Source organism: Pelobates fuscus, chromosome 3 (assembly GCF_036172605.1).
Source record: "Pelobates fuscus isolate aPelFus1 chromosome 3, aPelFus1.pri, whole genome shotgun sequence".
Taxonomy (NCBI): Eukaryota; Metazoa; Chordata; class Amphibia; order Anura; family Pelobatidae; genus Pelobates; species Pelobates fuscus.
The window spans coordinates 26297234-26325074 of NC_086319.1; the positions used below are offsets into that span (position 1 = coordinate 26297234).

General features: G+C 37.3%; 1 protein-coding gene across 1 annotated transcript in view; it reads left to right on the forward strand.

The window, feature by feature from the left end:
• Window positions 1–568: 568 nt before the first annotated feature.
• Window positions 569–27841, forward strand: part of SLC13A1 (solute carrier family 13 member 1) — a 109976-nt gene continuing 82703 nt past the window's right edge. Inside the window, exons 1-2 of the mRNA XM_063446809.1 lie at window positions 569–576; window positions 21595–21731. Of these exons, the coding sequence (XP_063302879.1) occupies window positions 21621–21731 (111 nt within the window). The 5' untranslated portion in view covers window positions 569–576; window positions 21595–21620. The remainder of the gene's footprint in view (window positions 577–21594; window positions 21732–27841) is intronic.

Consider the following 27841-nt stretch of genomic DNA (forward strand, 5'->3'; position numbering starts at 1 on the left):
ATGCCATACAAGTGTGGGATTATTAACTAATTAATTTATTAATTCATAGTGAATTTCAATTTTTAGTCATTTTCAATATATCCAAATTAGAGAATTCGCTCAGGTATGCTGTCAGTCTAGCTGTTTTGGCCCTAATATTGGGAACTTTAAATTCACGAAAGTGAATAAACCTAGTAAAAATGTTAATTTACAGAGAATTGACATAAATAATTAAATTTGGCCAAAAAAGCCAGATTTAAAAAAAAAAAAAAAAAAAATCTCCAACTTGGCTGTAGCAATGTAAATTTCCTTTATCAATTCTTCACAGTGCCAACTTTAGTAAATATTTAAATACATTTTTAAACTCTAAGGTTATATTAACGTTACTGACACCTGCGTTATTAACTGGTCTAAAGGAAGGAAAAGAAATTTCAGTATAATTCGTAAGTGGCACTCTTTAGAAAAACTACTATTCAGACACACCCATTAACCATATTAAATTTGCTTGCTGCCAGTTTCCTTGTACTTCTAGTGCATTATAAGTCGTCCGTGTTAATGAATGAGGCTCCATTCCTTCAGACCTCTATGATCCTCTGAGTAAGTATGGATTCTTTCATGTCATTTTGTTTGAAGGCTGGTGATAAATAACATACAATGATCCTCAATTAGGTTTATTGATGCTGGTAACTAATATTTCAATAGCTGTTTAAAATATTTGAGATTTATTAATTTGCGTAACTTAACAGGGCATTTTAAGAACATTGAAGCCTTTTGTAGTGGTTATGGTGTTAGCAGTCTGCAAAAACACTGTCCGTCTGTTTCCGTGTCAAACTGGTTTAGACTCTCCGGTTGCATTACTGCTAATGCCAAATTTATTCTTCCATATTTGGGCAACAATGACCCAGATTACGCATTCTGTTATATTATATTAAAAAGCGTTGGGTGTTATCTGATTTTAAAAAAATACTAAATTGTTTGAAACCAGACATATTTTGAATGTGCTACGATGATTACTCACAGAAACATTGAAGATGTCACAGTGAGTGGAGACAGTAGGACCACTGATTCTTCACTAGCCCAAAAAATACTGGAGACAAATAAAATTGATACTTTTAACAGCTTTCTGAATAAAATTTAGAGTGCAAGTTTTCATAACCACTCATTTCTCAAAATCGCCACTCTCATTTTTATTTAAATATTCAAATGATTTGTTGCTTTTATGTATCTCTCTGTTCTATTAATTCATTTTGTGAGATAGCTTATTGAATACAACTCCAAACGCATTGTCTTACATTTAAAATCCCAACTGTGCAAAGGAACTGATCCTGGCAGTGAGCGCTCAGAATTGCCCTGGGGCAGACTTAAAAATAGTTTTTTCCTGAATTTATTCTATGATGTACCTTTTTTAGCACATGGCATAGTTCTGGAATTCTAGGGGTAAAAGAGGAAATTCAAGAACAAACAAACAAAGTAGATTTAGCTACGTGGTCTCTTCTAAAAAGTGGCACAGCAAAGGAATAGGAATAGAGTCACCAATGGAATACGACTGCTTGTTCTACGGGTTTCCATGGTCATTGCACAAACTTTAGACCACAGTTTAGAAATTAAAGTTTTGATCAATCTATCCCCAATATATCTGAATTTACAGATTCGAAACCAGAGTATAAATGATTACACACAAAATGCCAAATATTTTCCAAACAGCTGTCATGATATTATGATATCTATATTTATTCAAATACAATTTGCGTAATTTCAGTACAATTTGTTTTATTGAAATTGAAACTCACTCTGTGCAACGTACATAATATTACATTATTACACAATACATCTGTCATGGTGATTAGGAATTGCGAGGAAATTCATGTATGTTCTATATCTACTAAATACAATGCATACAGTGAATTCCAGCAAAGCTCATCAAGCCAAACTGTGGAACATTCTGTAGGTAAACTCTGCTAATTCAAATTCCCATTTTATAAGGTTTACCATTGCCATATGCTGTATATATTTTTAGAAGAATAGACTGCAGCAAATGTTATACGCCTTGAATAATAACGCCAGATGTACTAAAAATCCTTTTAAGATTTGTCTGACACAAATAATCCTTTTAAGACACAGAGATAAACAATACTAGGATATGGTTTTTAAAGAGATCTTTTGCCGTGTTAAAAGACAGAGTATTAACATGTGGGTGTGTGAGAGCAAATAGGATCATGTAAACATTGCACAGTAGCAAATTATTCTTTTAGAATCTGTAACTGGCTGCTGTATGAGAGGCCGAGGATCTTTATTACGTGTAGGCTATCCTTGCTAACATATATCAATATAATGATGTACTACTGAAATCTTATGTATTACAAGTTAAATTGCACCATGAAATGCCATCTGGCTGTTGATATCTTGAATATTGATTACAATACAAATTGCATATTAAAAATTAGCAATATATGAACACTGTGGAAGACATGAATAGTGATACAGAGATGGGCAGTTATCACTACACCAGCCTAATGGTGGTATTCAGGGTGAATTTTTGCTTACATGTGTATGTAACATTTTCTCCCTGCTATATACTGTTTCAGTGAATTTTAATTTGTCAAATAAAGAGCATCACACCAACGTACAATGAACATTTAGACACTTTGGGGTCCATAGAGAAATAAACAAAGTCAAAACCAATGTAAATATATTAATAATAAAATTGATCTAAATAAATGCATTCACCAATTGAAATCATTCAAATCTTCCAGTATTTTAAAAAGAAAAGGCTGGATGTGACGTTTGCTGTGTATACTGTTATGTGACTAAATGAACCACCACGTGATGTAATGTGGCGCAAGAGTAGTGGTAGTCCAGGCAACCAAAGAAGTCACCTAAGAACAATATGGGAAATAGTGGTCAAAAAGCAACAAAATATTTTGACGAGATCTCTAATGAGCCAGACAGGGGTATTTTTCAAAACCCCTACAAACCCACGATCTGCATGGCAGACTGATTATTTCTGCAGTTGTGGAAGATGGGGGGGCTGATTGAATAATTTATTATTGTTTTTGACTTTCACCGCAAATCAAGCATACTAAACATTCCAACATTTACAAAAGACACACACGATGTTACATATAAATGTGAACTCAATTCTCTTCCTGACACACAAGTTGTCACTTCAGAGTCTATATACAATCATACAACATAACTCAGGTATTAATGCATTGTGTACTCTCTTAAATATGAAACTACCAGAAGTGTACCTTTTGGATCTTCTCTAACCTCCAATGGACATGTAATTATTTCACGTTTGAAAGAGATTTTACCTTCAGTTTATGAGAATGGCAACAGGATGAGGCATGGCTCCAACTTATGCAAATTGTTCCATTGACCACTTTGAGAGGTTTGACATCATGTATAAATACACAGATCTTTGTTGCTATAGCACAGTTTTGTGTTAATATTTTTCTTCTATGGAAGGACTCTGTTGATACACTTACAGAAATGATTCAACAATTGAAAACTAATGTTACCTCTGTGGAATTAATCCTGACATATGGTTGCAATAAAATTTGCTTGTTGGATGTAGAATAATATTTAAAATGGAACAACAAAATTGGTTACACCCTTTGAAAAAAAATAATCTGGGAGAAACACTTAATTATATCTCAATAGTTTGTATCCACCTGCTCTCAAGAATTTGCTACCCATTTCGCAGATATGCATACTGAACACTCTCATGGGATACACAGAGACACACAAACAGATATACACTCACAGACACAAACACAGATATATGAATATACAGATACACACTGCCAGACATAGACATTCTAACCTCCCCCATGGAATCCATGAGTCCTGGGAGGAAGCAATCTAACTTCACTTTCTCTGAGTGCTGCTCAGTGGCCAGTAGCACCGCGGCCCGCACGCTTTACGGGGCCCATGGAGGGGCCCATACACTTAGGGCTACCCGATGAGTGTTAATGCTTTTTGCTGAACAGGGGCCCTTTAAGAGCAATGTAGTGCCGGTTGGAAAACTGGCTGGGAGGAAGTGATAACAGATCACTTCCTCCCAGCTTCAAAGATAGAATGGAAGGATGGAAACAGTGTGTGTGTGTCAGAGTGTGCATCTGTGTGTGTGTGTGAGGGTGTGCATGTGAGTGTGTGTGTGTGTGTGTGCGCACGGTGTGCATCTATGTGTCAGCGTGTTTGCATGTGCCAGTGTGTGTGTGTGTGTCAGTGCGTATATGAATGTGTGTATATGTGTCAGTGTGTTTATATGTGTGTGTGTATGTATATCTACTTAAGTATGTTTGTATGTGGCAGTGTATGTACATACATCCAAGCAATCAAACACGAACACAACATGCAAACACACTTCTGCAATCTAATGCAAATATTACATACAAACAAACCCCTGCATTCAAACTCCAAAATTGTTATACAAGTACCCCTTTAACCCCTTAAGGACCAAACTTCTGGAATAAAAGGGAATCATGACATGTCACACATGTCATGTGTCCTTAAGGGGTTAATCAAACACCAACACTAGGCAAAAACTCAAAAATTAACAAAAAAAACTCAAAAATTACACACAAGTACATCATTGATCCAATGGCACCAAAACATACAAATACACCCCATACACATACAAGCACACATATACTCTATACAAAAACATGCTTACATTCAAATGCACAAACACTGCTCACAAATACAACCCTGCAAGGATGGGCAAATGGTAGATCCCCAGGTGGCATAGCATTGTTGGAGTTGTACGACAGATGGATATCTATCTTTCGTCCACTTTTGCACCAGATGGGGGCCCAAACTTTTTTCTTGCACCAGGGCCCTCTCTATTGTTTCTGAGACTCTTGACCATGTGAGTGCATTACTTATAACCAGTGTTGCCATTACATATAATTAGCATACTACACTATTTTTAATATACTCTATATTCTCTTTGAGGGTTTTCCCATTGGACCAGCGATGCGATTGAGTTGAAGGTGTTGTGGAACATCTTAAAGCCACCAAATGCCATTTTACTTGAGTCAAAGTTAAATGGCTCCACAGAGTGTGAGTTACATTTAAAGCAATCAACACTGAATAATATTATTACAGTTTACACTATGATTTTTGGTATTTTTCGTTGCTTCACTTTTGGGTATATAATTTAAAGCACAAGTGTAAAAAGTACAAGATAAAGAACAAACAGTTTTGTAAGTTCATTTTATTAGACATTATCATCTTTTTTAATTTATTTTTTTATATTTTACTAATATGCTGCAAGCATTTAAAAATAATTTATATGCTAATAACCTTTATCATACCGCTAATCTATCATGAACTTAGAATATTCCCGTGGGGGATTTCAGCAGAATTCTCTGTCTCCTATATATAGACACTTAAAGCATGTGAGGTTAGTTTAATTCTAGTATTAAGCTTATTATTATCATAAATTATTGCCATTTACTGAGTTCACTTTGCATTTAATGAGATAAAAAACCCTCTATAATTTATAAACGGTAATCTGGTTTACGTAACAAATTAGCATATTATTCATTATTAAAAAGATATCAAAAGTAACTTAGTTGCACTGTGAAAAAAATAATATTTACAAGGTATTCTCACACTGAGCTTCTCTGCTCTGATAATTTGTTGTTAAAGGTGAAATACTCACTCACCTTTACACGGGGAAACATGCATCTGCTCTCCTTGATGTATGCAAATAAATACCTTTATTTCTTCAGGCATGTAAACATGAACCCACGAACCCCAAAACATCCAGGAATGAATCCTGATGCAAGAATTGATCCATTACTGCATTCTTCATTCTTCCACGTGTAAAACAGCAATCCTCTTTATTAGTACCACAAATCACAACGTTTGGACATCCCGGTGTGTTTGTGGAGACACCCAAGTTGTTTGTGGCACTAGTAAAGAGAATTTATTTTTCACATATAGAAGCGTGCTGGACGTTTTTACATTACCCATGTGTGTCCATGCCTTAATGGGATCTGACAGAGTTATTTACTAAAGTAAGAACCGAACAAGAATTCAAAGTGAATTTCATATTTAAGGCCAACATAGCCAAAGTGGAATACCTTTGCTTCAAGATTGCCCATATGCCCATAAAGTTATATATTTTCTGTTAATTCTTTATTTTGGAGTAACAATCAGCCAAGTGGACATGGTAAAAGACATCACATCAAGATACAGCAGTACAAAGTAACTTTGTCAAATATAATGTTAAATACAGACGGTGTAAATAAATCATAACGCAGAGTAAATATAGCCTACAAGACCTGTACTGTCACAAGCATATTATACTGTATATCTTCAAAGCTAGGCAGCCAGGGCTGATCGTCAATTGATTTTATAAAGTAGGAAACCAATAAACAAACTGGGACAGGGAGGAGACAAGGGAAGGCCCAGAATACCTAAATGAAACACTAAGGGGGTCCTATAAGCTTTCTTGCCATGGTTCCCATGTTCTACGAAAGGATGAGAGGTAGCTGTTACTTGGTCCATCAGGTGGTCCCTAAAATGTTAAATTCACTTGAATTCTCACTTTAGTAAATACTATTTGGATTTTCACACCATCCTAGATTGGCTTATGGTGAGAGCTTGCTAGTTTATGTTGGTGAATGTAATTGGTGGAAAAAATGTTAACATAAATTATTGGCGATTTTCAATGTTTTATTCAATGGTGTAAGTTCTAGAGATGGGAAATGTGTTATTAATGTGTAAATCACATACTTGGGGATTGGAAACTTTATTTCTTTACATTCCCACATTGGTGAAGAAATGATGACATTAGTAATAATGAGTAAATCTAACGGCTTTTTTCCTCTTTGCACTAAGGAGAAGGAACCATGAACAAATAGGAACGCAAATGTTGACACATAAAGGTTTATTCACAGAATAATGTTTGGGGTTTTTAAAATGCAGCCAAAAATAACTAAGCTGTTACTATCGCTGAGTTTGGGACCCTTTTCAAATCAGTAGTTTTTGCATAAATATTGTAATTTGGTTTTAATTCACTACAATTCAGTGTTGTTTAATAAACAAAAGAAAGCTCTACAGAATCTATGAGAGCCAAATTATAAGATGAATTATTTATCTATTCGATAATTATGGTGCTCACCTGTTTTTTTTTATGGCTGATGCCCTAGAAAAGAAAGATATTAGACTGAAAAAGACAACTAAGATATATGATAAATGGGAAACAGATTTGGTTGAGACCCTCGAAGAGGGATAGTGGAATAATCTTGGTCTGTGTCTTATCTCAAGAACAGATTCTTAATATTCTATTCAGATGGCACGTGACCCCAGTGTGGCTTCATAGAATAGGTTAACAATGCAATGAACCTTTGATCTCAACTTTGTGGTCACAAAGTTACATACCTATATATGTGGTGGGATTGCCCAAAATTGCATGGCTTCTGGAAGAGCATAAGGGAACTGGTGACAGAAGTCTTACGGAGACTGATCGATCTCTCTCCTTAGATCTTCCTCTTGTCTCGCCTGATTGAGGGAATTCCTGAACATAATCAAAAACATTTGAATTTAATCCCACGAGCGGCCCATTGGGTCCTTGCAGCCAGATGGCTTAAATCAGAACTTCCTGCCCCCGACATTGCACAATGTTATTACAAAAATCAAAGTCAACGCTGTAATGGATAAACTGACATTAAAGGTCAGGCATTTACATTTACAAACTATGGGATCCCTGGAAAAAAAATACCTCCAATAATTTTTAAAATAGCTGTAAGAAACTAAAAAAAGGATAAAAAAGAGGGACAGAGGAATTTGGGCACAAAATAGGGACTGTCCCTCCTAAATAGGGACACTTGGGAAGTAAGTTTATATGAATGTAATAAGTAAATAGCTTTTTTTTCCATATTAAATTTTTATTTGATTTTAAACAAATATATTGACATGTAGAACTTTCACATGAATGCAAGTGGAATTCTCAATAAAGTGCATAGTTAATTCACCTAAATTTCAAGAGATTCAAGTAATAATAGTAAGCACGACTATCGTTATTCAAAGTATTACACGTGTATTATAAGTGTATACTAGTAGACAAAAAACAAAGACTAATAAAACAAAATAAATATAGTAACATACATTAAAATTAATATACTGACATAAAATACACTAGCATAAATGCACAAAGGGAACTGAGACACCTGTGGAGGGTAGGAGAATATTTCATTTTAAATCTATAAAGATTTTAGTAACTTTTGATTTGAGATTATTCAGTTTAGCGCAATCCCACCAAATACGTTTTAATGAGCCAGGATTCCTGTTGCATCTCCAGCACAGGTTAGACATATTTGATTGAAATTTGCACAGCTTTATAGGAACCATATACCATCTATGTGTAAGTTTAAGAAGAGTCTCCTGTATATTTACACAATGAATAGATCTTTTTAAACACTTCGAAGGAATTTGTCCAAGTCTGGAAAGAAAACGTTTTCCCCATATCTTTTTCCCATTCTATAATAGATCTATGTTTTGTGTCTTGGTTCACAGAATATATGGCTTTCCTAATCTTAGAAGATATATTTCTATGTTCGCCAAGTAGCAGCTTATCTATTAAAACTTTACGTAGAAAGTCCGATATTCTCATGAATGTATATAATTATTTATCAGCAAGATCTGATCTTGATTGTATATCTGAGAACTAGCTGATTCCATCAGCATAGTAAATATCCTTTATTCTTACTAATCCTGCCCCTAACCATCCAGTTAAATTAAGATATTGGATAAATAGTGTCATAGCCATCAGTGTTGATTGCCAGAATAAGTAAATAGCTCTACTATGAGATGAAACATGATCTTTTTTGGGAGTCACTGATTGAATTTAGCATTTATTCCAGAAAAAAAACCAGATCAATATAATGAGTCACCATGTTTTGTGTAATAAGCATTAATAACATATTGCATGACTGCTCTCAACAAGGCTAAAATAAATATCCAGGGCAATTCATGTTAATTCAACATCAACAACACTGTTCCTTGGTTTTTGTGTGCTAACATGGCAAGCACTTAGTATTTGTTTTGGCAAAAAAGAGAGCCCCGACCAGTGTAATTTGCAATTATGTTTATTGTGTTAGTTGCTCTGAATTACGGGTGCTGCTGGTGATTTCATGATAGTTTATATGTCTCTGTATAATTGTGCCTGTATGTGTGTTTGTTTCTGTGTGTGTCTGTGTGAATGTCTACGAGTGTCGGTGTGAATATTTGTGATGGTCAGTGCATGATTTTGTTGGTCCGTGCAAAAGTGTTTGACTCCGGCCTTCATACCCAAGCACAGACTTCCACAGAAGTCCTAAAAACCCGTATCGCTTATATAACTCCCAAATATGTTGCTTCTTGGATTCACATATTGTCAGGCCCTTTGTCTTTTGCTTCATCTGTATATTTAATAATTTCAAAGTTTCTGCAAAAATATGAAATCATTTGAAAAATGAAAAACCCGCAATGAAACTGTTGAAACTAAATGGCAGAGAATTGAGCAGTGGATTGTACATCCAATTCATCACTAAGCTAAAATTGTTTTAATGCCTATAGCGTCCCTTTATCTTCAAACTGGTTAGAATACAATAGGTAGCAGAAAACAACCCACCCGGAAATCCTTTCCCAGAAGTCAAATGTGTCTGCAAAGTTAGCTTGAAGGTATATTTGTGTAACGTATGAAATAACCCAAAAAACGAACAACAGTGTAGTATTTATTAGTTCATATGTGTCTGATACAAAGCCCCTTTCATAGGCAAAACACATTATTGTTTGGATTTTACTAATACTTTTATATTGTTTATTTTTAATAAAGCAGCATTATTAATTATTAATTTTGAGATCTTTTTTTCTTGTTGCTGCATGCCATCTTGAATCTTCATGTTCATATTCTTTGGAAGGGATTATATCGCCTGTGATACAGATACTAGGAATACTGCTCTGTATTGTGTAAGTAGGACACTTTTCAATGTATTATTGCATTATATTCCAGTGTGCACTATATATTTGTTTTTATATTTTACAATTACACTGAGGACTAGTGATGTCCCGAACTGTTCGCTGGCGAATAGTTCCTGGCGAACATCGCTTGTTCGCGTTTGCCACTGACGGCGAACACATGCGCTGTTCGGTCCGCCCCCTATTTGTCATCATTGAGTAAACTTTGACCCTGGCCTGTACCTCACAGTCAGCAGACACATTCCAGCCATTCAGCAGCAGACCCTCCCTCCCAGACCCTCCCACCTCCTGGACAGCATCCATTTTACATTCATTGTGAAGCTGCATTCTTAGTGAGAGTAGGGACAGTGTAGCTGCTGCTGATTTGATAGGGAAATTGATAGCTAGGCTAGTGTATTCAGTGTCCACTACAGTCCTGAAGGACTCATCTGATCTCTGCTGTAAGGACAGCACTCCCAAAAAGCCCTTTTTAGGGCTAGAACATCAGTCTGCTGGTTTTTATTCTGTGTAATGTAATTGCAGTTGCCTGCCTGCCAGCCAGCCTGTGTGTCAGGCTCACAGCATATACTGTGCCCACTTGTCCAGTGCCACCACTCACTCACTGGTGTCACAATAGCTTGCATTTAAACAAAAAAATACTTTTTTTAATGTAGTATAATAGCAGTCAGTTTCCTTCACTAGTGTGCGTTTCAGGGCCTGCCCAGTGCCACCACTCACTCACTGGTGTCACAATAGCTTGCATTTAAAAAAAAACAAAAAAAACTTTTTGGACTGTAATATAATAGCAGTCAGTTTCCTTCACTAGTGTGCGTTTCAGGGTCTGCCAGGGCACAGTGTCACACCAGTGCAACTCATATCTGGTGTAACAGTAGTGTACATTTTAAAAAAACAAAAACTATTTTGACTGTAATAGATTGAATAGCAGTTAGTTGTCTGCCAGCGTGTGTGTCAGGCTCACATCGTATACTGTGCCCACTTGCCCAGTGCCACCACTCACTCACTGGTGTCCCAATAGTTTGCATTTAACAAAAACTAAACTTTTTTGACTGTAATATAAAAGCAGTCAGTTTCCTTCACTAGTGTGTGTTTCAGGGCCTGCCCAGTGCCACCACTCACTCACTAGTGTCACAATAGCTTGCATTTAAAAAAAAACAAAAAAAACTTTTTGGACTGTAATATAATAGCAGTCAGTTTCCTTCACTAGTGTGCATTTCAGGGTCTGCCAGGGCACAGTGTCACACCAGTGCAACTCATATCTGGTGTAACAGTAGTGTACATTTTTAAAAAAGAATAAAATTTTGACTGTAATAGATTGAAAAGCAGTTAGTTGTCTGCCAGCGTGTGTGTCAGGCTCGCAGCGTATACTGTGCCCACTTGCCCATTGCCACCACTCATATCTGGTGTCACAATAGCTTGCATTTAACAAAAAAACTTTTTGGACTGTAATATAATAGCAGTCAGTTTCCTTCACTAGTGTGCGTTTTAGGGCCTGCCCAGTGCCACCACTCACTCACTGGTGTCCCAATAGCTTGAATTTAAAAAAAACTAAACTTTTTTGACTGTAATATAATAGCAGTCAGTTTCCTTCACTAGTGTGCGTTTTAGGGCCTGCCCAGTGCCACCACTCACTCACTGGTGTCCCAATAGCTTGCATTTAAAAAAAACTAAACTTTTTTGACTGTAATATAATAGAAGTCAGTTTCCTTCACTAGTGTGCGTTTCAGGGCCTGCCCAGTGCCACCACTCACTCACTGGTGTCACAATAGCTTGCATTTAAAAAAAACTAAACTTTTTGGACTGTAATATAATAGCAGTCAGTTTCCTTCACTAGTGTGCGTTTCAGGGTCTGCCAGGGCACAGTGTCACACCAGTGCAACTCATATCTGGTGTAACAGTAGTGTACATTTAAAAAAAAAAAATACTATTTTGACTGTAATAGATTGAATAGCAGTTAGTTGTCTGCCAGCGTGTGTGTCAGGCTCACATCGTATACTGTGCCCACTTGCCCAGTGCCACCACTCACTCACTGGTGTCCCAATAGTTTGCATTTAACAAAAACTAAACTTTTTTGACTGTAATATAAAAGCAGTCAGTTTCCTTCACTAGTGTGTGTTTCAGGGCCTGCCCAGTGCCACCACTCACTCACTAGTGTCACAATAGCTTGCATTTAAAAAAAACTAAACTTTTTTGACTGTAATATAATAGCAGTCAGTTTCCTTCACTAGTGTGCGTTTTAGGGCCTGCCCAGTGCCACCACTCACTCACTGGTGTCCCAATAGCTTGCATTTAAAAAAAACTAAACTTTTTTGACTGTAATATAATAGCAGTCAGTTTCCTTCACTAGTGTGCGTTTTAGGGCCTGCCCAGTGCCACCACTCACTCACTGGTGTCCCAATAGCTTGCATTTAAAAAAAACTAAACTTTTTGGACTGTAATATAATAGCAGTCAGTTTCCTTCACTAGTGTGCGTTTCAGGGTCTGCCAGGGCACAGTGTCACACCAGTGCAACTCATATCTGGTGTAACAGTAGTGTACATTTTAAAAAAAAAATACTATTTTGACTGTAATAGATTGAATAGCAGTTAGTTGTCTGCCAGCGTGTGTGTCAGGCTCACATCGTATACTGTGCCCACTTGCCCAGTGCCACCACTCACTCACTGGTGTCCCAATAGTTTGCATTTAACAAAAACTAAACTTTTTTGACTGTAATATAAAAGCAGTCAGTTTCCTTCACTAGTGTGTGTTTCAGGGCCTGCCCAGTGCCACCACTCACTCACTAGTGTCACAATAGCTTGCATTTAAAAAAAAACAAAAAAAACTTTTTGGACTGTAATATAATAGCAGTCAGTTTCCTTCACTAGTGTGCATTTCAGGGTCTGCCAGGGCACAGTGTCACACCAGTGCAACTCATATCTGGTGTAACAGTAGTGTACATTTTTAAAAAAGAATAAAATTTTGACTGTAATAGATTGAAAAGCAGTTAGTTGTCTGCCAGCGTGTGTGTCAGGCTCGCAGCGTATACTGTGCCCACTTGCCCATTGCCACCACTCATATCTGGTGTCACAATAGCTTGCATTTAACAAAAAAACTTTTTGGACTGTAATATAATAGCAGTCAGTTTCCTTCACTAGTGTGCGTTTTAGGGCCTGCCCAGTGCCACCACTCACTCACTGGTGTCCCAATAGCTTGAATTTAAAAAAAAACTAAACTTTTTTGACTGTAATATAATAGCAGTCAGTTTCCTTCACTAGTGTGCGTTTTAGGGCCTGCCCAGTGCCACCACTCACTCACTGGTGTCCCAATAGCTTGCATTTAAAAAAAAATAAACTTTTTTGACTGTAATATAATAGAAGTCAGTTTCCTTCACTAGTGTGCGTTTCAGGGCCTGCCCAGTGCCACCACTCACTCACTGGTGTCACAATAGCTTGCATTTAAAAAAAAAAAAAACTTTTTGGACTGTAATATAATAGCAGTCAGTTTCCTTCACTAGTGTGCGTTTCAGGGTCTGCCAGGGCACAGTGTCACACCAGTGCAACTCATATCTGGTGTAACAGTAGTGTACATTTTTAAAAAAGAATACAATTTTGACTGTAATAGATTGAATAGCAGTTAGTTGTCTGCCAGCGTGTGTGTCAGGCTCACAGCGTATACTGTGCCCACTTGCCCAGTGCCACCACTCATATCTGGTGTCACAATAGCTTGCATTTAACAAAAACTAAACTTTTTGGACTGTAATATAATAGCAGTCAGTTTCCTTCACTAGTGTGCGTTTCAGGGCCTGCCAGGGCACAGTGTCACACCAGTGCAACTCATATCTGGTGTAACAGTAGTGTACATTTAAAAAAAATAAATAAATTTTGACTGTAATAGATTGAATAGCAGTTAGTTGTCTGCCAGCGTGTGTGTCAGGCTCACATCGTATACTGTGCCCACTTGCCCAGTGCCACCACTCACTCACTGGTGTCCCAATAGCTTGCATTTAACAAAAACTAAACTTTTTTGACTGTAATATAATAGCAGTCAGTTTCCTTCACTAGTGTGCGTTTCAGGGCCTGCCCAGTGCCACCACTCACTCACTGGTGTCCCAATAGCTTGCATTTAAAAAAACTAAACTTTTTTGACTGTAATATAATAGCAATCAGTTTCCTTCACTAGTGTGCATTTCAGGGCCTGCCCAGTGCCACCACTCACTCACTGGTGTCACAATAGCTTGCATTAAAAAAAAAACAAAAAACTTTTTGGACTGTAATATAATAGCAGTCAGTTTCCTTCACGAGTGTGCGCTTCAGGGCCTGCCAGGGCACAGTGTCACACCAGTGCAACTCATATCTGGTGTAACAGTAGTGTACATTTAAAAAAAAAAATACAATTTTGACTGTAATAGATTGAATAGCAGTTAGTTGTCTGCCAGCGTGTGTATCAGGCTCACATCGTATACTGTGCCCACTTGCCCAGTGCCACTACTCACTCACTGGTGTCCCAATAGCTTGCATTTAACAAAAACAAAGCTTTCTTAACTGTAATATAATAGCAGTCTGTTTCCTTCACTAGTGTGCGTTTTAGGGCCTGCCCAGTGCCACCACTCACTCACTGGTGTCCCAATAGCTTGCATTTAAAAAAAACTAAACTTTTTTGACTGTAATATAATAGCAGTCAGTTTCCTTCACTAGTGTGCGTTTCAGGGCCTGCCCAGTGCCACCACTCACTCACTGGTGTCACAATAGCTTGCATTTAAAAAAAAACAAAAAAAACTTTTTGGACTGTAATATAATAGCAGTCAGTTTCCTTCACTAGTGTGCGTTTCGGGGCCTGCCAGGGCACATTGTCACACCAGTGCAACTCATATCTGGTGTAACAGTAGTGTACATTTAAAAAAAAAAAAAAAAATTGACTGTAATACATTGAATAGCAGTTAGTTGTCTGCCAGCGTGTGTGTCAGGCTCGCAGCGTATACTGTGCCCACTTGCCCAGTGCCACCACTCATATCTGGTGTCACAATAGCTTGCATTTAACAAAAAAAAACTTTTTGGACTGTAAAATAATAGCAGTCAGTTTCCTTGACTGATAGGGGACGCAACAGCGATTAGTACTACCAATACTACGATACGAATAGTACTACCAAACACACCACTCCTATCTGGTGGCACATTAGATAGCACGTGCAGTGCCCCAAATTCGAAGTAGGAAGACCGACCAGGCATGTTTTTCCATCTCCCGCTTCCTAAAATCGATGCCTTATATACACGTCCCCTGATAGGGGATGTAACAGGGATTAAACTGATAGGAATAGTACTACTTAACACACCACTCCTATCTGGTGGCACATTAGATTGCACGCGCAGTGCCCCAAATTTTAAATAGGAGGACCGACCAAGCATGTTTTTCCATCTCCCGCTTCCTAAAATCGATTCCTTATATACACGTCCCCTGATAGGGGCATAACAGGGATTAAACTGATAGGAATAGTACTACTTAACACACCTTATAATAATGCAGAGAGAGGCAACGCAGAGAGAGGAGTCTGAAGAAGAGGAGTCAGAGGAGGAGGGTGGCTTTGAGGAGGTGGAAGACCAAACACAGCAGGCGTCCCAGGGGTCTTGTTGTCACCTTTCGGGGACCCTTGGTGTTGTACGTGGCTGGGTTGGGGAAGAGACCTTCAATGACATCAGTGAGGACAAGGAACGGGACATGGCTAGCTTGGTATCCAACCTTGTGCAAATGGGGAGTTTGCGGTTGTGCAAATGGACTGTTTGCGGTTGTTTGTGGTGCGTTAAACGGGGAGTTTGGTCTGTCACTGTGAAGTGGGCGTAACCCTTACACTACCTGATCGATACAACATCATACCTGATGTTTTAAAGCAGGTTATTCCAAACAATTTAGGAATGTTAGGTGATGTATGCCCTTTATGGATTAAAACCAGACTCTGCATCAACTATGTAATTTTCCATGGGAGTTTTGCCATGGATCCCCCTCCGGCATGCCACAGTCCAGGTGTTAGTCCCCTTGAAACAACTTTTCCATCACCATTGTGGCCAGAAAGAGTCCCTGTGGGTTTTAAAATTTGCCTGCCCATTGAAGTCTATGGCGGTTCGCCCGGTTCGCCCGTTTGCGAACATTTGCGGAAGTTTGCGTTCGCCGTTCACGAACCGAAAATTTTATGTTCGCGACATCTCTACTGATGACTTCTGGAACACCAATATCCAGGAATGGTGATTATATCACATTACACTGATACCTCGGAGCTAGAACATAGCTCATAACCATGTGAGTGCATTTCCACATAATTATAGCTTGGTGCTATACACATACTTGAAATACAATATAAAAAAAAGAGAAAATACATTTTAATTGAGGATGTCATTGGGCTTTTGTTATCATTTGTTTTTACTAAAAGATTTTAGTTGCATAACAGATTTGCCAGTATAAGTAGGAAATGTTCAACTGGAAGTCCAGAGAATCAAAGTTCTTTTAGTGGATGCTTTCTCCAGTTGGTCAGTTTAAGCATGGTATTCTTTGCTTCCTGATTTCTCTGGATCATGGGTCCTCAAACTCCGGCCCCCCAGATGTTGCTTAACTACAACTCCCATGATTCTTTGAATTACATAGATAGCCAGAGAATCATGTGAGTTGTAGTTCAGCAACATCTACGGGGGCCGGAGTTTGAGGACCCATGCTCTGGATGGTCTCTCGGTGATGAAACAAATAACAATATTTTATCCAGCAATGTTGTTACGAAATGAAAGATGACAGCCTTGTCATTTACTGGTTCGGCTCTATTAATTGTGATTATGTACATTATTATCCACAGCTTCTTATCAAATGTTTCCTTTGAGCTGTGATATGACTAAACAAAATAGTGTATGATGAGCAGTGATAGAGCCAAGGAAAAAACGTTGCATTTAGTTATGTAATTGCTATCGTAGTTGGGCCAAATAACTTTTTATATGTCATCAAAATGTTTGTTTCTGTTTGAACTATGTATGAGTACGTGCCTGCGAATGCCTCACATTCCTATATTGAAAACAGAGACGACGTGTTAATAAAATATTTCAGGAATATATTTGTAACCTGCACATACAGATGTTTTTTTTCCATTTTAGACACATTTACATTTTTTCCTATTATGAAAACAAATGATTTCCATGCACACAAAAAATGCAAACTGTCATGGTTCTGATCAGGCCAGACAAGAGACTTATGTCAGGGTTGACTTCAGGTTGTTTATTTGAGTTATTAGACATGGTTAGATAAAGGTAACAATAAGAATAACAGGAGTAAGAGGGTTAAGGTATAATAAAGACAAAGGGAGAAAGCAGAACCTAGAAACAGAATTACAGGTGAGTATGAAAATAGACATTTAGGCACTATGCCCCAAAACAGGTTTACAGGCGACACAATTAGATCAAACTAAACAGGAACATAGAGGATAAAGTAAAACAGGTTAAAGCAGCAATTGAGGTGATCAGCCTCTTTGGTTTGAAATCAGAACTGCAGTTTCAGGATCTTTGAGATACTTGCAAATAATAAGAATGTCTGTAATATTCTGGCAGGTTGGGTGGAAATCAATATGAAAGCAAAGTCCAGTAAAGAAAGAAAGCAGGTGCGTATTGGAGATTGGGTTGGAATAAATCAGGATGGTTGAAGGTTTTCTTTAGGAAGACATGTCAGGTTCAGAACACAACTTCTCTCAATGTAAAGGCATCTTGGTTGTGTCAAGTGTGGCCTTTTATAGCAGATATAAAACATGCCATGCAGGTGAGAGAGGCTGAGGTGACTAGTGGCTAGGGAGGCCACTAGTGGTGAAAACTTGAACTGTAAATAAGAATGAAACAGAAGAAATGAAACATATTTTGAATTGTCAGGATAGGATCCTGACACAAACAATAAACTATTAATCTCTTGCTTCCAAGAAGAACAAATTCACGTTTTTTTATCTTGATTTTTGTATTATTATTTTTCATTAATAAAAAAAAATCTAGTTTTTGTGGGGTTTTTTTTCCCCTGAGAATTTGTTGTTATTAGAGTGCAACAGATTATCTGTTTCTGTTTTGTTTTGTTTTTTAAAGCATTTATAATTTTGCACCCCATGAACAACATACGAGGATGTTGGAGCTCTAATTTCTTGAGTATTGGATTAACACTCCAATAACAGGATGGGGTAAACCTTGCTTTGTTGTTTTTCATAACTGCGTCACTTTTAATACACTGGTTGACAGATATGTTGTGTATTTAATTGATTATGAATAGGGAATGTTTTCAATTTTTTAAACAAGGAAAATGACCTGCAATTTCCAGACTTGTATCCATCACTATTACTGTTTGTCTGTCTGCACAGGTGTTCTGTGTGTTACCTGTCCAGGAGATTTCTCTCCTGCTGTATTGATTTATGTTTTAAACAAAAAACATAATGTACAAAGAAGAATGTATGTGGCTTAATACAACACGTACTTGCCAGGGACATTGCCACTTATAGTTCCACTAAATTCCAATATTATTTGACTAAGGTCAGTGAGCCAAAACAATCTATATTTTGGTGCAATAATGGCAATCCCTTTTGATATGATCAGCCAAGTTTTCTTGCGTAAGACAGTGATTAGCTGGATAAAGATTCCAAGAAACTGATCTCAGAACATGACACTTAATCCTACGAGATTATCACATGGAGTGACATTTAGTCCTACAAGACAAACCTCTACATCACTGTACTAAACCATGCATGCGTATTTAAAAAGTCTGTCTTTGCTTACATTACATGTAAAAACCTTACTACCATCTTCGTAAATAACTTTCCAATAATCTTTCCAAAAGGCCTCAGTGGCTAGTGCTGAGTAGCTACCTTTTTAATGATTTTGTTTCATGTGCTATGTCACTCTATAAGTCATAGGTGGACATTCTCACACAGAAGACCTCTCATGACCAACCTGGATCTATATGGCATAATAATACACATGCTCTGTATACACCTTCATGTGTGCACCTGAGGTATCTATGCTACCTCATGGTACAGCACTCAACTAATGAGCCAGATGTATGACAAGCTTAATTCATGATTGACTCAGAAATTAACACATGATTTGCTTCGGACCACCAGTGAGAGAAAGGGTTGGAAGATGTTAAAGTCACCTGACTGCCTACACCCAACAAACTGGAGACAAACCTCACGTTGGTTAGAACCTAGTGAAACAAATAATTCATGAAGACATTACCAGCCTCATCAGCAGGAAAAAAATCAATTATTAATAAATTGTTAATATTATTTTAATATAAATGTAATACAACTAGATTATGCATAGTTTCACATGCATGCTTGACTGCCCATGTCTCGTCTTTTGTAAATAGTAAGAAAAAAAAATCTACATTTAAATCTGGTGGTTGGAAGTTCCTAATGTTAGATGTGACACTATTGAGCACAAGCAAAAAAAAACTATTATACATACTCTACTATTGTAGCGTTTAATGGTTTATTAAACTCAAGTGTACCTTGTTTCATTTTATCAGCACTCAAATTATGGGATTCTATTTTCTTTTATTCTTTTATTTTGGCAATTGTAACCTTGTTTAACGGAGTTGTTATTAAATGTATATCTGTCTGTTGGGCCATAGCCTAAAATCTATTAGCAGCAGGGATTAACAAAATAAAAAGAGAGAAAAAATAAAACACGTTTCACATCCATTTAGAGTTCTCAAAAAAATACATCTAAATTACGTCTGGTGTAGGAAACATAGAAAATTCAGCAGTTTTCTATATTTTGTTTGTGAAACATGAACATTACCAACTATTACCTCCTACGATAATTCCCACCGAGCCAGAACTGCAGAAATATTAAGTTAAAAAAATACAAAAAACTGTTACATCCAGCCTTGTGAACATTCCCCTGCTGGATTTGAGGAAAAATTAAAAAAATCTCAAAAAAATAAAATTTTGTGTTGGATGTAGTTGATTAGTTGGGACTCATGAGAACAATTGGCATGCCTACTATTATCGCGGGCATGATACAGTTTACGGGAAGTTCAGAAATGCATTGGGAGAATAACGAAAGAGCGAGAGAAGACGAGACGTCTTTCCATGGGACTCTGTTGAGGCCCATGAAACAGTGACAAAAACTGCACACCTATGAGTCAACCAAGCAAGGCATCCCCTACACCCCCCAGGAAACATGATGGGGTGCAAAAACAGGAAGAATCATTGCCCTGAAGTGCCCAAATTGCAAGACATAAGACTCTCCTTCAAGAGGCCTACTCCACGGTAACACACCAAGATGGCGCCTGAGGCCCACAGCGACCCGCAAGCTTCAGAAGACTCTAAGGAGGGAGAGGAGCCTTCTACCTCTCCAGGACCTGGTGCAGTATACAAGTCTTCGATACCAGGCTACCAGAGAAAATCGAATCCGAGAAGCCAAGAGCCCAATTGATGGACTCACCTCAGTTAAGGGGTGTACAGATCCCCCCACAAATAACCTCCGCATTCCGAGAATGAAAATCCCCTGCAGCACCCAGTGAAGCCCCAAGAGACACGATCGCAACCACCGTAGATATATCGCTGAGAGCCGCGATAATGAACCGATCTAGAGTTTTTGGAACCATATGATTTGAGGGTACCACTCTGGCAATTTATGAAGACATCCCTTTATGGTCCTAGCAGAGGAGAGGATACTGGATCCAGTGGTGAGTAGGCTGCAGGACTACTCTCTGAAATACCACTGGGGAGTGGAGGGATACCTTCAAGCTGTGCTTGGAGATGGGTTTCTTACTCTCACTTCAGCTGAGGACCCAGAACTCTTCTTACAGAGACTGGGCCTACCAGCCATCCCACAAGAGGAAGCGTCAGCATCGACTGGGAAGACCACAAATCGCATATCAGCTGGAGTGCCAGCACCATCCACTGCATCTGGAAGCACTGTACAAAGGTGATAAACCAGACTCAGAGGCACAAAGCCTGGCACACATCCCTGAACACAGTCACACAATTGAGTCCAGTCAAAGTAGACTAATAGACTGACCCTGCTTGCTACATTCATTTGTGTCTACATATTTTATTTCTACTGAGTTACTTTTTCGATTTACAAGTGCTTGATTATATTGTTTGTTTCATGCACCCATGCTCAGCATATGTCAATATCTATGGATTTAAACCCCTTAAAATGTACCCCATTTAGTACAATCCAAATAAAACTAATTTAAGAAGAAAAAAAGAAAAGAAAAGAAAAGGAAAGAAAAGAAAAGAAAGAAAAAAAGAAAGAGATATGATACGGCTGACAGGAAGTGTTGTCATTTTGCACTGCAAGCACAAATCAGACTTTGCACAGTAAGGAAGAGTCAAAGTCTGACAGCAACCAGTAGCATGGGACAAAGTTTAATGATTCTGCAAGGAGACGTACAGTGGGTTAAAAAAGAATTGACAATATAACATCTAGTTAACGAATGCCAAGCCAAGAATTCACGGTCATGTATTATTTGAAACTTCTCAGTTGATCAATACTGAAGCCAGTAAAACAATAAAATGTTATCTTTAACCAGGCTTTCTTAAAGAAAAAAATAAAGAAAAAATAGAGTGATGGTGGTTATAAGTGATTACTTAGAGAAACATTAATCAGGTTTGACTATTTAAGTCTCATCCACTTTTTTTTTCCTTTCTTACAGGTAAACAGAGTCCGCTCTTCGTTACAATGCGGATTCTTAGTAACTTGTGGATGTACCTATGGATGTACCGAAGGCTGATATTGATTGTTTTAACCCCGCTGTGTTTGCTGCCTGTTCCTCTAGTCATTCAAACAAAAGTAAGTACTTCTTCTATCTGTTTAAACAAATTCAGAATCAGGTTGTATTATTTATGATACAATCAGGAATGATGTTGCTGAATCAGTAGCAATATTTTCTTTAAACACACTTTTACCTGGGTGTTTATTCACTCGACTTGCAATTGTAGAGAATTCCCAAGGGATTTGTAAATTTTAAGTGAAACTGGAAAAGCTATCTAACTCTGCTAATTTTCCAGTCCAGCTATTTTGGGTGTGTTAGTTTCCATAGTTATCTTACTACGTTTCGGGTGCAGGGGTGACTACAAGTTAGATCCCTGAATGTTGTAAAATGACAACTGCCATGATGCTTTGGCCTTCGAAAGACTTGTTAATGATCATGGAATCTTTCGTCTTGGGATCTACATTTTTGTCATCCCTGCTCTGGTAAAATAGGCTTTGTAGAATTTTATACAAGTATTGGAGGCTATGCTTTAATATTATACAAGATTATTCACTAAACCCACACTTGTCATAAATTCACTGGGGGAAGACCAAATAATAGTTCAAAATAGTTGATATGGACAGATTCCCCAATTCACTTATTTTTCCTACTCTGAGATTAGCGATTTAGCAAATGAGCAATTTCCTGATCAATTCAGACAATATACAGTTCAGTGAAGTGGTGGATTAGTACTAATGTCTCAATGACCTGGGTGATACAGAACCTGTACGAGTATTTGGAGAGACAGAATGCATCAATATTATCTGTATTTAGTTACATAGTAGATTCATTGCCTGAAATGACCTAAGAAGCATAACACAGCTCATTCACATTCATTTTTCTTCACCGAAAAATGAAGACAAAGCAAATGTAACCTTGCCAAATTAGCTAAATGGGAAACATTCTCCAAATGTTCTATATTTTGTTCTTGGCTATTTTGATCAAAATTTCCTAATATCCTTGTCAGTTCTCCACAGTTGCCAGTTATGAAAGTTAACGACTGCAATGAGTCATGTATGAATTCAGGGCGCTGTTAATTACACGTTTAATGGAATGCTATTATTTCAAATAATAATAATTAAAAAAAAAAAAACACAATCAGTTTTCATAGTTGGTAGGATATGATAACGTTACTTCCTCATCAATAGAGATGTTGAAACTCACATTTGTCTTTGACGTCAATATCCCTCAAAGCAATTTGAGTGCTGTATTGTTTTGGGGTACCTATAACATCCCACTGTAAGCTGAGCCCCCTGTCTTCAAGTAACTGTGACTTCTAATATTAAAAATGCTATAATTGCCCCGATTGCATTCTTAAACATTGTTATTAGTTTAACAGAAACACCTGTCTTGGAACCTCATTTGCATCTTATTGCTTTATGGTGTAAACAATATTTATTATGAATGCATGATTAAGAACATGTGAACAAAATCAATATAAAGGGAGATAAAAAAATCCTCAACTTCACTATCAGGAATCACTGGTTTATCTAAGAAAAGGAAAGATCATGAGGTTTGTTCTGATAGCATTGTAAAGCAGTATACTTATTCTGGGTTCAAATCATACATTTTAGCGGCAAACCCTTTTTTAAAAGTTGTATATTTTGTTTGATTTAAAACAAATATGGATTTCTTTTGTTGAGACAATTATTAATTCTGAACACCCGACACATAAACAGTGGTATATAAACCCGGAGTGTGCTGGTAGCAGACAAAGGAAACTCCAAGGCAAAAGGCGAGGAAAGGTCTGGTCAAAGTTTAATATATGCTCGCTCCAATCTGTAACTCTGGCCTTGATTTAATATTTTTGGATAAGCTTTGCAAACAATTTAATATTTTTTTAGAAACACTTAAAAAAATTTAATATTTTGAAGAATATGTTTATATTTTTATATATTTTTTATCTATTGATATATTTTTTTATACATAATATATTTTTAATATTTTAATATGTTGAACAAATAATTTTAAAAGTTTATCCAAAAATACAAAATAATTTAAAGTATTAAATCATGGCTTTACATCAAAACCTTTGCCTATCTGATGGTGGACCCTCGAACTGAACACAAAACAACAATGATCTTGTCTCTTGAGTGCAAATAAAATAGATAATTTATCAAAAAGATCTGCTAGAGAGTTTTGAAATCCAAAGAAAATATATAAATACCTGCAACACCACAGTTATTTTTTTAACGCGCTAATGACGATATAATTATTACAACATAAATATATAATTTTTTTACCCTTTGTTTCCTACTCACCTATATTCTCATGATTAATTAATGATATTAATAATAAAAGATATTAGGTGAAAATGTCAAGAACCTCCTTTTGAAATAATATAGAATTAAATTGTAATGTTAATTTTATTTGCTCCTTTGACATTATATTATATAGTTTACTTTTAATGTAACTCAATATTAACAATGCATGGAAGCATCGTTTATCAACATTCGGGATTTCGCAAATGTCAGTTCATTCCAATGAGGAATTAGATGATCTTGGCAGAGCTTTTGTACATTAAAATGTGTTCTCAGATGATTTTAAATGCAGCGTTCTGTGAAAAGGCCGTGTAACTGTTAGAAATTTGTCACATTACATGAATCACTAACTATTTTAATTTGCTACTTCTAAGTGATGTTCCTGATAAATGTTCTGTTTTTGCATCATACAATATTGTGTCTATACGAATGTATACAATTACCCCGTTGTATAAGGGCTTTCTACTTAATTAAAAAATAAATTAAAAAAAACAACATAATAATAATAATAATAATAATAATATTAATAACACCAACATTATATTCACACATTATTCTGCAAATATATGCAACTGTACAGATACAATTAAGGCCTCAATTTAGTATTTGTAAACAAGCTTTTAAAATAATTTTATATTTTTTGGATAAACTATTAAAATGATATATTATGTAAATGTATATTAAATAATTTTATATTTCTGATATATTTGCTTTTTTGTATATGATGCATTTTTTTATATATTAATATTTCGATAAAATAATTTAAAATATTATCCTTAAATATTAGATTGTTTAAAAAGCTTATCCAATAATATTAAATAAATGCCTAAGTAAGAGAAGTTCATGTAGCCTCAAGAAATTCATGATCCTCTCTCATTAACATTAGGAAACTAGGTAAATTCAGGGATTGGAATAATATCTTAGGACTCCACGTCTGGTCCAGATGGCCACTGTATTAAGACCTACTCTACTAAGCCAAAAAAGGTTTAATTTTAATACCGAACTCTGCTCCCTTTCTCCCTCCTGCAGATATGTATGGAAATCTGATGTGATCTTTCCTCTTCTCCCCATGTCCTTTGACAAAAATGCAAAATACTTTCATTGTAATGCTTGGATTTTTTACTTCTTTTCACACTGCTTTGCTGTTCTTCTTTTGAAATTATTCAATATTCTCATCAGATTCTGTTCTTGTTATCTGTATTGTGCTAATGTAAAAATTTTATAAAACTTTAACTGGGAAAAAAATAACATATCATGATGACTGAGCATTTTCTCCTATGTGATATGCTGTGTTGTACAGCTGTTCTCCCTTTATTTTCTGTTACTTATACCAAGATTCCATTATTTATACAACAGACTTTGGTCAAAGTCATTTGGTGTTGGCTAAAATGACTGGATGTTCAAATTCTGTATCTCCACTGCAAAATAACTAGTGTGATGGCCGAACGTGTTCGTTTGATTCGGCATCTGGAGCTCTGCCTGTGGCACCAAAACAAAGAGATGAATGATGGCCAGAGGACAGCCACTAAATGTTGACTTTATTCACAGATCAAGTAAGAAGTGACTAATAGAGAGAAAAAAAGAGTAGTTGTATAAATATATATATATATATATATATATATATATATTTAATTACAATTTGTTCACATTAAATTTTAAACTTTTTATTTTTTTACTGCTTCTTTTTTCCACTCTATTGGTTATTTTGTCTCACTTGATCTGTAAACTAAATGGTGGGAGTTTATGCCTATCTGTGTATTGTAATATGTATATATTTTGCAGTACACTGCCCATTGGCCAATTTTAGTTACCTTTTTTGTTCATCTGAATCTCTTTCCTTAATATTTTTCATGGATGATATTGAGTCGAGACATATCTTCAAATAAATGAGTGTCAGAGGTCCCGAACGAAATTTAATTAAAAAAAATTGTTACGTCTAACCAAATTCTGCACAAGTCTATCGCACAGTATTTTTACTCTAGCACTGGCAATTGGCTAGTAGCACTATTATTATTATTATTATTATTGCAATTTATATAGCGCCAACAGATTCCGTAGCGCTTTACAATATTATGAGAAGGGATTTAACTATAAATAGGACAATTACAAATAAACTTACAGGAACAATAGGTTGAAGAGGACCCTGCTCGATCGAGCTTACATTCTATAGGAGGTGGGTGTAAAACACATTAGGACAGGAATTTGCAATCAAATAAGGTGGACTGCCCTTTAGGAGAGGGCAAGAGACAGGTATGTGAGGTAAGGGTTAGTCTTGGAGGCCATATGCTTTCCTAAAGAGATGGGTTTTAAGGCACTTCTTAAAAGATGCAAGACTAGGGGAGAGTCTGATGGCCGTAGGAAGGCTATTCCATAGGAAGGGAGCCGCCCGCGAGAAGTCCTGCAAGCGCGAGTTGGCCGTACGAGTGCGGACAACGGACAGGAGGTGGTCATGGGCAGAGCGGAGAGACCGAGAAGGGACATACCTATGGATCTGTGAGGAGATATAAGAGGGGCTAGAGTTGTTCATTTCTTTATAGGTGTGAGTTAGTACCTTGAATTGACTCCTATAGCATACAGGAAGCCAATGTAAGGACTGGCAGAGGGGTGAGGTGTGAGAGAAACGACTAGAGAGGAAAATCAGTCTAGCAGCAGCGTTCATTACGGACTGTAGGGGTGCAGTACGGCTTTTGGGAAGACCAATCAGGAGAGGGTTACAGTAATCCATGCGGGAAATTACCAGAGCATGGACAAGCTCCTTGGTAGTATCTGGTGCAAGAAAGGGGCGGATGCGGGCTATGTTTTTAAGATGGAATCTACAGGATTTGGCAACATGCTGGATGTGAGGCTCAAAGGTGAGACCAGAGTCAAGTATGACGCCAAGACAGCGTGCTTGCAAAGATGGACTGATGTTGGTACCACAAACTTGAAGGGAGAGTGAAAGAGGAGGATCAGTATTAGGAGGAGGAAAGACAAGGAGCTCAGTTTTTGAGAGATTGAGTTTCAGAAAGCGGGAGGACATTCAGTCAGAGATGGAAGAAAGGCAAGCAGTGACACGTTGCAGGATGGCAGGGGAGAGGTCCGGGGAGGTGAGATATAGCTGGGTGTCATCAGCGTACAGGTGGTAGTGGAATCCAAAAGAGGTAATAAGTTTGCCAAGAGAGGCAGTATAAAGAGAAAATAGAAGGGGACCAAGGACGGAGCCTTGGGGGACTCCAACCGAGACAGGGCGAGGGGAGGAGGTATCATTAGAAAAGGAGACACTGAATGAGCGTTGAGAGAGATAAGAGGAAAACCACGAGAGGACAGAGTCACAGAGACCAAGCGATTGAAGAGTTTGAAGAAGGAGAGCATGATCAAAGGTGTCAAAGGCCGCTGAGAGGTCAAGAAGAATTAGTATTGAGTAGTGGCCTTTGGATTTAGCTGCGATTAGGTCGTTAGTGACTTTGATAAGGGCAGTCTCTGTAGAGTGGAGAGGGCGGAAGCCAGATTGAAGGGGGTCAAGGAGAGAGTTGGAATTGAGGAAATGAGACACACGGGTAAAGACAAGGTCAAAGTTTAATATTTTTGAGGAAAAAGGGAGCAGGGATATGGGACGTAGTTAGAGAGGGTGGATGAGTCGAGGGATGTTTTTTTTAGTATAGGTACTACAGTGGCATGTTTAAGGTCAGCAGGGACGATGCCAGAAGAGAGCGAGCAGTTGAAGATGTGTGTTAGAGAAGGCACGAGACAAGTGGAGAGAGATCTGATAAGGTGAGATGGGACAGGATCGAGCGGGCAAGTGGTGGGGCGAGAGGAGCAAAGAAGAGCAGCCACCTCTTGGTCAGTAGCTGGGGAGAATGTCTGAAGGGTAGGAAAGGCATGATCTATGTGTGATTGAGAAACAGAAA